The sequence below is a fragment of the Oncorhynchus mykiss genome, chromosome 6, assembly GCF_013265735.2.
Source record: "Oncorhynchus mykiss isolate Arlee chromosome 6, USDA_OmykA_1.1, whole genome shotgun sequence".
Classification (NCBI taxonomy): domain Eukaryota; kingdom Metazoa; phylum Chordata; class Actinopteri; order Salmoniformes; family Salmonidae; genus Oncorhynchus; species Oncorhynchus mykiss.
This window is the reverse complement of record NC_048570.1, coordinates 28,110,968-28,123,721: the sequence shown is the minus strand read 5'-3', so window position 1 is coordinate 28,123,721 and position 12,754 is coordinate 28,110,968. Positions and strand designations below refer to the sequence as shown.

Here is a 12,754-nt window from a genome sequence, read left to right as displayed (position 1 = left end):
GTAACAAAATGGGGAAAAAAATCGAGGGGTCTGAATACTTTCTGAATGCACTGTTGTTTATTTATTTTGCTCTGAAAAATTGAGGGCCCAAATAAAATCAGCCATGGGACAAATTCACCCTGTGGGCCGCCTTTTAGTGAACCCTGATCCTTATTCTAACCCTAACCCTTACCCTAACCATTACCCTAACCCTAACCATAACCCTAACCCTAACCTTATCAAGCAGTTGCTTATCAGCATATAGTTTGATGATGGTATGACCATCTGTAGAGCATAAATAAAGTGACTGATCTTTTTTGTAGTGTTCACTTTTCAAGCTTCATTTCACTTTTGATTTAACTGAATACCCCATAGAAAATAAATATTTTGTTGCGTGTCTGAGAGACTTTTAGAATTGGATCTCAGGTGGTCACAGTTAGATGCAGTGCATAGCACTGTAGTAAAATCGAACTGTTTTCTGGGATTCCTGACAGTAAAAGTGTCTGGGCTGAGTTATGAGTTGCTCAGAAGTGGACCAGGTGTGTGTTCTGGGTGCCCCATGTCCCTGGGGTGAAATTCTCTTCGAACCGACACCACATAGGAAACGCATAATACCATTAAACTTGCACACGTGTGCATACCAAACGCACGCTCAAACTCATGCATACACACACAGCCATTCAGTCCCATGTTTTCAGGATCTCTAAGGATCTACTGCTTGGCTGTAACCAATGATGTCACTCTAGCTCCCTCTTGTGGCTTAATAAAAGCAGTAGCTAGAGACCGAAGAGAAGGCGAGACATCTCACAGGCTCATTAATGGGCAGGTGTTATTGGGCAGTTTCACATTGAAAAAAATCCTGTCTATGTCAGTGGGTGTTCCCTTTCTCTAGTGAGCTTGCCAGAGATTATGAAGGAACTGTATGTTCACCCGAAGGAAGGATAGACCGCTTACACAGACGGGAACCTTGACCATTTCCTTTCAATGGTAAACGGCCATAATATGAGACATTCATAATCCACCATCATTGGCAGTAGCTTCCTGCCAAGCTGGTACTCTAGCAGTGAGCAGTTAGGTAATGGAAGTCGGAAGCATTGTCAGTAAACCATATCATGCCGAGGTGAATAAGTTGCTAAAGTTTGCCATTTGCTCTTTCCCAATGCGGTATAATGGTTTATAACTGCCATGCATAATTGTAGGACATCTGGCGTCCACGATGGAAGTACACGTTGGCTCTCCCCTTCTATTCAAACAAACAAGAGAGCCAATGCCAAACATCTGTTACCATGCGAACAGCATCTCCGTCATCAGGCCTGGGGGCTGAGTCCCAGCTTAGATATAAATAGCAATCAAAAGCGGGCATGCAGCCTGCACGTGGAGTTAGGGCTGGGAGATAAATGAGAGCTTGATAAGGAGGGACGAGTTAGGTAAAGGACAGGAATGCTGGGAGTGTCTCATGATCACTCCATTGAAACCCGCAGTATGGGAAGGGCAGGAGGAAAACCATGACAAATCAGAGCCTTTATTAGCACCAGTCATGATGACTGTAGCAACCTTCCGCCATGGCTACCAGAATTAGAACTGTTAGTTCATTATTGTACACAAATAACGTTGAGGAAGTGAAGGCTTACGTGTGTGTGTGTGTGTGTTCTGAACATCTGGGGTGTATTCAGTAAGGTAAAACTTAACGGATACTGTAGAATGAAATGAATAGAGCCGACTTGATTCTACATGACAGACAATCCTATTGTTTCCAATCCACACAATACATTTCATCATTGTATTTTCTATTAGAAAGTAAGCCTTGAAGTTTTGTAGATCGATGCATTGTGCTCTTTCTATCTTTAAAGCCCTCTTACGTAAACTTCTGCCATAGCTTTACCATAGCTTTGTTAACCTTCAGATGTATACGTTACCAGGCCCGGACTCAGGAATGGTTAACCCTGGAGATCTCTTAAATTTCCACCAAGTTAGGGAAATCTGCTTTGTGGATTGATCTCCAAAAGTCCTTAAAGTCGGTGCCACTAGGGCAGGGGTCATCGACTAGATTCAGCCGCGGCCCGATTTTTTTTCTTGAGGGGATGGTCTGGGGGCCAGAACATAATTATAAATAATTTGTACCCTGCAAATTAACCCAAGACGCCCACAAATATATTGTATTTGACAAAAATATAATAATTTCAAACCTTTACACTGGTACATGATCATTGCACCCAACTGAACAGGCCCCGGGAGGTCATTTCTGTCACCTGTTCACATAGAGCCCTCCCTTTCTGACCTTGACTGTTCCTATTCATGTGGCCCTGTCCAGCTCTTTGTCTGTCTATTCGCTTAAAGAACGTTTTCCCCATCCAGGCTCATCTCTTTCTTTAGTTGTTGTGATTTTTCAGAACATTCTCTTCAATGCCAATCCACCCTTGATGAAGCAATGTTTTTGAAACAACATTAAATCAAATCCAGTAAGTGAAAGGAATATAGCTATTTCTTTATCTGACTTTTTTATTGAGATAGTGCATCACATGGTGCTTTCTTTCCCATGGTCTCATCAGGTTTCTCAACTCTATAAACTCGTTCCACTCTATAAAGTGCATGTCTGGGTTTCAGCATCTGCAGGTGGTTTGACCGAGCAGAAGAAGATGATCCATGCAGATCAGACCAGTCTGACCTGTACATCTCTTTGTCTCCACAGGAGTTCTCTTCTCCGGACTTCAGGAATAACTCTGTGACCAGCCGAACCCCCACCCCTCCAGGACATTACTCGCCCCACAGCCCTATTGAGCGCGAGCTGTCTGTCTCCCCCAGACGCAGGTAAGAACATTGTCAATCCTCGGCTCCTCTACAGATCTACCACGATGTACAGTACAAATTTACCCACTCTAACGTATGTTGATGTTGTGTATTTTTAATACGTGGTTATGACTTACTACAAACAGGCTTAGGGTAAAACAAACTCCTGTAGCAATTCAGTAACGTGTAAAACCGCATAACGCAGCACTTAGTTAACCAAAACAGATGTGGTTGATCTTAGAGCTATAAGTCAGACTATTTTAGTGTGCATTGAAGGATTCAGCAGTCTTCATCAAACATTGACGTAATTGATTAGACATTTTGATTGTACCTTACTCTGAGAGTCAGTGCTCTCATACTGTAGTGCTATTTACTCAACAGCCAAAAAGAAGAAAGTAGAGATTTTTCAAACCTGTTCCTTACAAAGCCTCTCAGGTAGTCTGTTTTTAGCCGTACTCAGTGATCCTCCCTTCTGGAAAGGTTTGGTTGTGTTTGTGTGCAGTTCTTAAAGAGCCTCACTTTTCTGCTGGTCATGTCTCTGGCAAGAATGAGGGATTCTTCCCTTAATTGGCCCCCCTCTCTGTAGTCCCCAGGCTTCACATCAAGCCTCCCCCCTCTGACTCAGCCAATCACAGGCTAAGAGACACCCCATGAGACGCTTCTTTTCTCTCCAGGCCAATGAGTGGCAGCCGAAAGGCACACTTTTCAGTCCGAAACTCAATCTGCTCCTGTTTGGTGTGTGTATATATACATAGGTGTGTGCCTCTGCGTGTGTGCTTGTGTTTTTGTGTGTTTGCTGGGTTACCACAGCTGAGGATAGACATGCAGCCAAGAACAACTGTTACATCTGAAAGCAAAGATTATCTAGTTGTAAAGGAATTCTCCTCTTTGTTCCCTCTTTATTTCTGAGGTGAGTTATTTCCGACGTTTTATTGAATTTGGTAATGAGTTTAGGCTTTAACTGGCTTTAATTAGTATGGCTGTGTTTTTGAATGAAGCAATGCAAACAACACCAACACAACACCAACAGCCCTATTGTTCTCACACTGGAGAATGCTGTTGGAGCTGGCAGCAGTGATAGCATCTGTTTTGACTGAGGCTTTTTTAAAGACATGCATTTTCACTCGAGGAAGATCAGGTGTTCTCTGTGGCTGTGGAAACATGAAAAGGACACTTTTTCCATGTGCACATTTCTCGAGTGGTTTCTTAAAAACATTCTGACTGTTGTGGAGTCCGCAAAGTACTTACTGGAAAGCCAACTGACAATTATTATTTTCAGGTACTGTGTGTTATGTGTAGCCTATTCCAGTTGTACTCTTCTTTTGAGTATGCATACATGCAGTATATTACGATATAGCTTAGGCAAGTTATGGCTGTTTTTGTAACAGATTTCCCTCCATCTGTACGTTTCTGTGGTTCACTGTTCTGCCGTTATGTTTGCTTTTGTGCTCTTAGTACATTTGACCCAGAATGCCCATTGGTTTGAAGATGTAATGTGAATGAGGGGGAAAGGGAAATGGATTTAGCAGGGTGGAGTGGAGCATGATGAAGACTTGGAGGGTGTGTTGGAGAGTCTGTTTTCAATTGAAAACCATGTTCTATAATGCAAAGGAAAGAGTTTAAACATTGAGGTTTGTCTCATCGTTTTGCCATCTCCTGTTTCAGCTGATGAAAGGCAGGCATGAACTCCAGTCCACATGAATGCAGGCACACACCTCTCCATTTCCATAGTGCCTTAAACAGGATTAGCCATGTGAATGATTATTATTTTCCATGGTATTGTCTTAGATTAGATCAGCACAGGGGGAATTTATACAGTCAGTGTTTTTGACAGATGTGCTGTAACCTGGCATATGATAACACAGATCCAGCTGATGAGAATTGGCAGACTTTTACTGACAGTTTAGCAGGGATGTTCTGCTCAATTCTCTGCAGGTGAATGGCAATACACCGCACCTGTGGACTGAGGGTCTGTCTGACCAGTTGCACACACACCCTGACTGACTGAAATGCTCCCTCCAGGCAAACAATGTTCACTACAGTATTCTGTGCATAGGTCCGTGTGTACATTTGACTCATCTTTCTGTCCATTTTTTTCTCTCTCAGTTGTTGCTAGGCAATGAAAATATAACAATGGCAACCACACACAGTTGCTATTGAATGAACAATAAAGTGAACCACTTTTTCATTCCACCACCCCAGTGGCTAAGAATGTGGTGCTCATAAACCTATAAGTGCAGTGCTACTGTGCTGCCTGCTAATCTGCTAATTAGCTAGGCAGCAGAGAAACTACCCTGAGGGGTTCACTCTTAAGACTATGTCCCACCACAAGCACTCCCATTGGTCCAAAATGGCCACAAAACATGCATTGGCTTGAGTTGCCTCATAAGTTATCTTGCCTCAAAGCTAAAAGGACATTTTCAGACTAGAGCAGTTGTTGCTGTAAGTGGATAGCAAGGTGATCCAGTTCAGTTGTGAATGTTTGGACTGCGATTGGAGGCTGGCTTTGGCGACTTTCCTGGGGGTATGCAATGTAGACTTTGGGCTGGAAGGTCAGTCACAAAGCTGACTGCTGCCCCCATCTTAATTTCCTCTGGATTCTCTCAAACTAACCCCACATAAGTCCTCCACAATGTACACATCGCCTTGAACATATGTGGACATTATTACACCGTCTACCGTACACGGAATGTACACATGTACAGTACGTAGATAGAACATAGATTGTACATGGAATGTATATAGATATGGATTGACTGATGAGTCTATTTATCAGAGTGGTTACGTAATAGGTAATAGCTACATCCCCTCTCTCTCCCACTGCAGTTCTGGCTCGGACTTTGCCATGCAGCGGTTTGACCGGGATTCAGAGGTCTACAAGATGATCCAGGAGAACAAGGAGTCTCGCACGGCCCCTCGACAGTCCAACACCTTCCGCATGCTGCAGGAGGTTCTGGAGTCTGATGAGAAGGGTGAGCAGATCCTCCCATAAACACACTCGTCTTCACTCTCTCTCGCTGTCTCTCTGTCTCTCTGTGTGTGTGTGAGACACGCTGGTCTAATAAACAGGTGTGTAGGATGTACTGTCCCGTTTGAAACCTATTTAATGGGTCAACTCTGAGGTCGATAGACGTTATTTGTAGATAACGGTTATTGTCAAATTCAACACAATTTACCACAATTTTACTCAATTGTTTCATCAACCTTGTATTCTTTTCTGGCTACTCAGACAGTTATTTGATATCGATAGAAACATCAGGCCATCCCCTGGTCCAGAGCAGAAATAAAGTCCGATAAGGAAACTCTTGCATACAAACTCTGACTTAGAGCATTGTTTTCAATGGACAGCAGAGTGTGAGTGTTGTTGTTTTTACTTTTACAAGTGGAGATGGTAATAAAAGTTTTATGAAGTGATAACAACCAGCATATGTCACTGGTGTCATGAAGTGTGTGACCCGGATCATAAACTGGTGGTGTTCAGACAAACGGTGTCGGCTCTGTCTGACTCTGCTCTCCTGTTGCTTTCTGGTTTGTTCTATGCAGAGGCAACTGTGCGGTTCCCAGGACTCTCGCCCAAACCCACCCCTCCCAAACCCACATCACCCGGGGGCGGAGTCCCCAAGTACCACACCTGTGAGAAGTGTGGCACCAGCATTGTGTAAGAGTCACCTCATGTCACATGCTGTCTCCATGTCCACAGGGGTAATTGTGACATGTTCTCTCTGTCCATCGGGGTAATTGTGACATGTTCTCTCTGTCCATCGGGGTAATTGTGACATGTTCTCTCTGTCCACAGGGGTAATTGTGACATGTTCTCTCTGTCCATAGGGGTAATTGTGACATGTTCTCTCTGCCCATAGGGGTAATTGTGACATGTTCTCTCTGCCCATAGGGGTAATTGTGACATGTTCTCTCTGTCCACAGGGGTAATTGTGACATGTTCTCTCTGTCCACAGGGGTAATTGTGACATGTTCTCTCTGTCCACAGGGGTAATTGTGACATGTTCTCTCTGTCCACAGGGGTAATTGTGACATGTTCTCTCTGCCCATAGGGGTAATTGTGACATGTTCTCTCTGTCCACAGGGGTAATTGTGACATGTTCTCTCTGTCCATCGGGGTAATTGTGACATGTTCTCTCTGTCCACAGGGGTAATTGTGACATGTTCTCTCTGTCCATAGGGGTAATTGTGACATGTTCTCTCTGCCCATAGGGGTAATTGTGACATGTTCTCTCTGCCCATAGGGGTAATTGTGACATGTTCTCTCTGTCCACAGGGGTAATTGTGACATGTTCTCTCTGTCCACAGGGGTAATTGTGACATGTTCTCTCTGTCCACAGGGGTAATTGTGACATGTTCTCTCTGTCCACAGGGGTAATTGTGACATGTTCTCTCTGTCCATAGGGGTAATTGTGACATGTTCTCTCTGCCCATAGGGGTAATTGTGACATGTTCTCTCTGTCCACAGGGGTAATTGTGACATGTTCTCTCTGTCCACAGGGGTAATTGTGACATGTTCTCTCTGTCCACAGGGGTAATTGTGACATGTTCTCTCTGTCCACAGGGGTAATTGTGACATGTTCTCTCTGTCCATAGGGGTAATTGTGACATGTTCTCTCTGCCCATAGGGGTAATTGTGACATGTTCTCTCTGCCCATAGGGGTAATTGTGACATGTTCTCTCTGTCCACAGGGGTAATTGTGACATGTTCTCTCTGTCCACAGGGGTAATTGTGACATGTTCTCTCTGTCCACAGGGGTAATTGTGACATGTTCTCTCTGTCCACAGGGGTAATTGTGACATGTTCTCTCTGTCCACAGGGGTAATTGTGACATGTTCTCTCTGTCCACAGGGGTAATTGTGACATGTTCTCTCTGTCCACAGGGGTAATTGTGACATGTTCTCTCTGTCCATAGGGGTAATTGTGACATGTTCTCTCTGTCCACAGGGGTAATTGTGACATGTTCTCTCTGTCCACAGGGGTAATTGTGACATGTTCTCTCTGTCCATAGGGGTAATTGTGACATGTTCTCTCTGCCCATAGGGGTAATTGTGACATGTTCTCTCTGTCCACAGGGGTAATTGTGACATGTTCTCTCTGTCCACAGGGGTAATTGTGACATGTTCTCTCTGCCCATAGGGGTAATTGTGACATGTTCTCTCTGTCCACAGGGGTAATTGTGACATGTTCTCTCTGTCCACAGGGGTAATTGTGACATGTTCTCTCTGCCCATAGGGGTAATTGTGACATGTTCTCTCTGTCCACAGGGGTAATTGTGACATGTTCTCTCTGTCCACAGGGGTAATTGTGACATGTTCTCTCTGTCCATAGGGGTAATTGTGACATGTTCTCTCTGCCCATAGGGGTAATTGTGACATGTTCTCTCTGTCCACAGGGGTAATTGTGACATGTTCTCTCTGTCCATAGGGGTAATTGTGACATGTTCTCTCTGCCCATAGGGGTAATTGTGACATGTTCTCTCTGCCCATAGGGGTAATTGTGACATGTTCTCTCTGTCCATAGGGGTAATTGTGACATGTTCTCTCTGTCCACAGGGGTAATTGTGACATGTTCTCTCTGTCCACAGGGGTAATTGTGACATGTTCTCTCTGTCCACAGGGGTAATTGTGACATGTTCTCTCTGTCCACAGGGGTAATTGTGACATGTTCTCTCTGTCCACAGGGGTAATTGCGACATGTTCTCTCTGTCCACAGGGGTAATTGTGACATGTTCTCTCTGTCCACAGGGGTAATTGTGACATGTTCTCTCTGTCCACAGGGGTAATTGCGACATGTTCTCTCTGTCCACAGGGGTAATTGCGACATGTTCTCTCTGTCCACAGGGGTAATTGTGACATGTTCTCTCTGTCCACAGGGGTAATTGCGACATGTTCTCTCTGTCCACAGGGGTAATTGTGACATGTTCTCTCTGTCCACAGGGGTAATTGTGACATGTTCTCTCTGTCCACAGGGGTAATTGCGACATGTTCTCTCTGTCCACAGGGGTAATTGTGACATGTTCTCTCTGTCCACAGGGGTAATTGTGACATGTTCTCTCTGTCCACAGGGGTAATTGTGACATGTTCTCTCTGTCCACAGGGGTAATTGTGACATGTTCTCTCTGTCCACAGGGGTAATTGTGACATGTTCTCTCTGTCCACAGGGGTAATTGTGAAATGTTCTCTCTGTCCACAGGGGTAATTGTGACATGTTCTCTCTGTCCACAGGGGTAATTGTGACATGTTCTCTCTGTCCACAGGGGTAATTGTGACATGTTCTCTCTGTCCACAGGGGTAATTGTGACATGTTCTCTCTGTCCACAGGGGTAATTGTGACATGTTCTCTCTGTCCACAGGGGTAATTGTGACATGTTCTCTCTGTCCACAGGGGTAATTGTGACATGTTCTCTCTGTCCACAGGGGTAATTGTGACATGTTCTCTCTGTCCACAGGGGTAATTGTGACATGTTCTCTCTGTCCACAGGGGTAATTGTGACATGTTTTCTCTGTCCACAGGGGTAATTGTGACATGTTCTCTCTGTCCACAGGGGTAATTGTGACATGTTCTCTCTGTCCACAGGGGTAATTGTGACATGTTCTCTCTGTCCACAGGGGTAATTGTGACATGTTCTCTCTGTCCACAGGGGTAATTGTGACATGTTCTCTCTGCCCATAGGGGTAATTGTGACATGTTCTCTCTGCCCATAGGGGTAATTGTGACATGTTCTCTCTGTCCACAGGGGTAATTGTGACATGTTCTCTCTGTCCACAGGGGTAATTGTGACATGTTCTCTCTGTCCACAGGGGTAATTGTGACATGTTCTCTCTGTCCATAGGGGTAATTGTGACATGTTCTCTCTGTCCACAGGGGTAATTGTGACATGTTCTCTCTGCCCATAGGGGTAATTGTGACATGTTCTCTCTGTCCATAGGGGTAATTGTGACATGTTCTCTCTGTCCACAGGGGTAATTGTGACATGTTCTCTCTGTCCACAGGGGTAATTGTGACATGTTCTCTCTGTCCACAGGGGTAATTGTGACATGTTCTCTCTGTCCACAGGGGTAATTGTGACATGTTCTCTCTGTCCACAGGGGTAATTGTGACATGTTCTCTCTGTCCACAGGGGTAATTGTGACATGTTCTCTCTGTCCACAGGGGTAATTGTGACATGTTCTCTCTGTCCACAGGGGTAATTGTGACATGTTCTCTCTGTCCACAGGGGTAATTGTGACATGTTCTCTCTGTCCACAGGGGTAATTGCGACATGTTCTCTCTGCCCACAGGGGTAATTGCGACATGTTCTCTCTGTCCACAGGGGTAATTGTGACATGTTCTCTCTGTCCACAGGGGTAATTGTGACATGTTCTCTCTGCCCACAGGGGTAATTGTGACATGTTCTCTCTGTCCACAGGGGTAATTGTGACATGTTCTCTCTGTCCACAGGGGTAATTGTGACATGTTCTCTCTGTCCACAGGGGTAATTGTGACATGTTCTCTCTGTCCACAGGGGTAATTGTGACATGTTCTCTCTGCCCATAGGGGTAATTGTGACATGTTCTCTCTGTCCACAGGGGTAATTGTGACATGTTCTCTCTGTCCACAGGGGTAATTGTGACATGTTCTCTCTGTCCACAGGGGTAATTGTGACATGTTCTCTCTGCCCATAGGGGTAATTGTGACATGTTCTCTCTGTCCACAGGGGTAATTGTGACATGTTCTCTCTGTCCACAGGGGTAATTGTGACATGTTCTCTCTGTCCACAGGGGTAATTGTGACATGTTCTCTCTGTCCACAGGGGTAATTGTGACATGTTCTCTCTGTCCACAGGGGTAATTGTGACATGTTCTCTCTGTCCACAGGGGTAATTGTGACATGTTCTCTCTGTCCACAGGGGTAATTGTGACATGTTCTCTCTGTCCACAGGGGTAATTGTGACATGTTCTCTCTGTCCACAGGGGTAATTGTGACATGTTCTCTCTGTCCACAGGGGTAATTGTGACATGTTCTCTCTGCCCATAGGGGTAATTGTGACATGTTCTCTCTGTCCACAGGGGTAATTGTGACATGTTCTCTCTGCCCATAGGGGTAATTGTGACATGTTCTCTCTGTCCACAGTGTTAATTGCGTAACTGATGACAAATAATAAGTAATAATAAGCTGCTGAAACAATGTTTGTGTTGAGTACGACTGTGTCCATCTGTCTGCAGTACACAGGCGGTGCGCATCATGGACGACCGCTTCCGCCACCCAGAGTGCTACACCTGTTCTACACCAGAGTGCGGACTCAACCTGAAGATGCGAGGTCACTTCTGGGTGGGAGAGGAGATGTTCTGTGAGAAGCATGCCCGCGAGAATTACCAGGGCCTTGGCACTGCCCCCTGTGCCACCGTCTCACCCCGCCACTGAGGCTCTAAGCAATAGACCATGGGCTGGGGAACGGGAGTGGGAGTGCCAACACATCAGAGGTTGTGCCTTTTCTATAGCATTTAACTATTCTCTCCAGTTTTCTAATTCATTTACTATGAGGTTTGGATGGAACTTTTCTTTTCCCAGGCCCTCCCGGTTTAGCCCTTATAGATGTATTGTTATCGCTAATGTACAGCTGTATCGGGCGGCAGGTAGCCTAGTGGTTAGAGCGTTGGATTAGTAACCGAAAGGTTGCAAGATCGAATCCCTGAGCTGACAAGGTAAAAAACTATTGTTCTGCCCCTGAACAGGCAGTTAACCCACTAGGCCGTCATTGAAAATAAGAATTTGTTCTTAACTGACTTGCCTAGTTAAATAAAGGTTAAAAAAATAGATATAATAATATAACATCTCATTCAGACAACTTAGTGGGCTACTACACCTGCCACATTTACACCAACTTATTACAAAACAGAACTGGTATATGAATCAGATCAATGACAGAGCGTAACATTTTAATCCTTTAAACAGCATTGAGTCTCCTCCTGACCTGTTCGGAGGAAGGGAAATAAACTCTTCATTTGAATTCCAAGGCATTTGAAAGACAGAAGACATACATATGCAAAGGGAGAACTTTCATCTGTGTCCAAATTTGTACTATATTTGTGGTTGTGTGCATTTGTGTGTGTGCTTGCGTGCGTGTGTTTGTGGAATTCAACTTGAGCGAGAGTTTTGATCATTCCTTTTGAAGTGATGGTTTAAGTGCCTGCGTTGCTGCCATTTCCCCCTGCTATTGGGATCACTATTGAAAGGTTTCAGTGGATTCAGCTTTAGAATGTCAGGCCGAGCCTGTTGGGTTTGTTTTTGCCTCGTGGTAGCACATCAGTTTAGTTGGAATTATGAAATGCGTATTTGCTTTATTGCTTTTTAAAATTTGAAATAAGGGAATATAAAGATGTGATATATAAATAAAAACATTTTTGTGAATGTTTATTTTATAGAACAATATATAGTACCGTATCATATGACATGTGTAGGCACAGGGCTGCATGACTTGTAGTACTATTTTAGTGTGAAGAGGTTTGCTGATGCTATTGCTGTATGTTTCTTCACAGCAGCACCCACAGAAAGACAGTGTCACACTTCATAAAAACACATCAATGTTTTTGAAAAATATGTAAGGATAAAACTACATGTATCTTGCTTGGCCTTTTGTATAGTTAGCTATGCAATTGTACCATCAACAGCTTATGTTGTTGAAAATTATGTCATGTAGGCTAAACCTTCCAGCTCCCTGGACAATAAACACCATGTGGACCCCTTCTCATCCTGTAGATCATCCTATAGATGGGTACATTTGGCCTACTGGTCCCACCTCTGTCTATCTACCTGGGAAATCATTGTGGACACACAGTCAGGTTAATTTGTACTATAACCTGGCTGTACTGGGAACAACATTCAGAATTTATAAAACGAGCTTGGAAGTAGGTCTTCTATTCCCTGTAAATTGGTGATGAGCAGATTTTTTTCTGCATTATGTTTTGTAAGAATAAATTGTATCTTTGATGCTCTTGAAATTGG

General features: G+C 44.3%; 1 protein-coding gene across 2 annotated transcripts in view; it reads left to right on the top strand.

Annotated features, from left to right (window-relative positions):
* Positions 1 to 12,754, top strand: part of LOC110525660 (PDZ and LIM domain protein 2) — a 69,753-nt gene extending 56,999 nt beyond the window's left edge. For both annotated transcript variants that reach the window (XM_036979772.1, XM_036979773.1), the window contains 4 exons: positions 2,669 to 2,787; positions 5,593 to 5,738; positions 6,310 to 6,424; positions 10,975 to 12,754. In XM_036979772.1, coding sequence (XP_036835667.1) covers positions 2,669 to 2,787; positions 5,593 to 5,738; positions 6,310 to 6,424; positions 10,975 to 11,173 — 579 coding nt within the window. In that variant the 3' untranslated portion in view covers positions 11,174 to 12,754. The remainder of the gene's footprint in view (positions 1 to 2,668; positions 2,788 to 5,592; positions 5,739 to 6,309; positions 6,425 to 10,974) is intronic.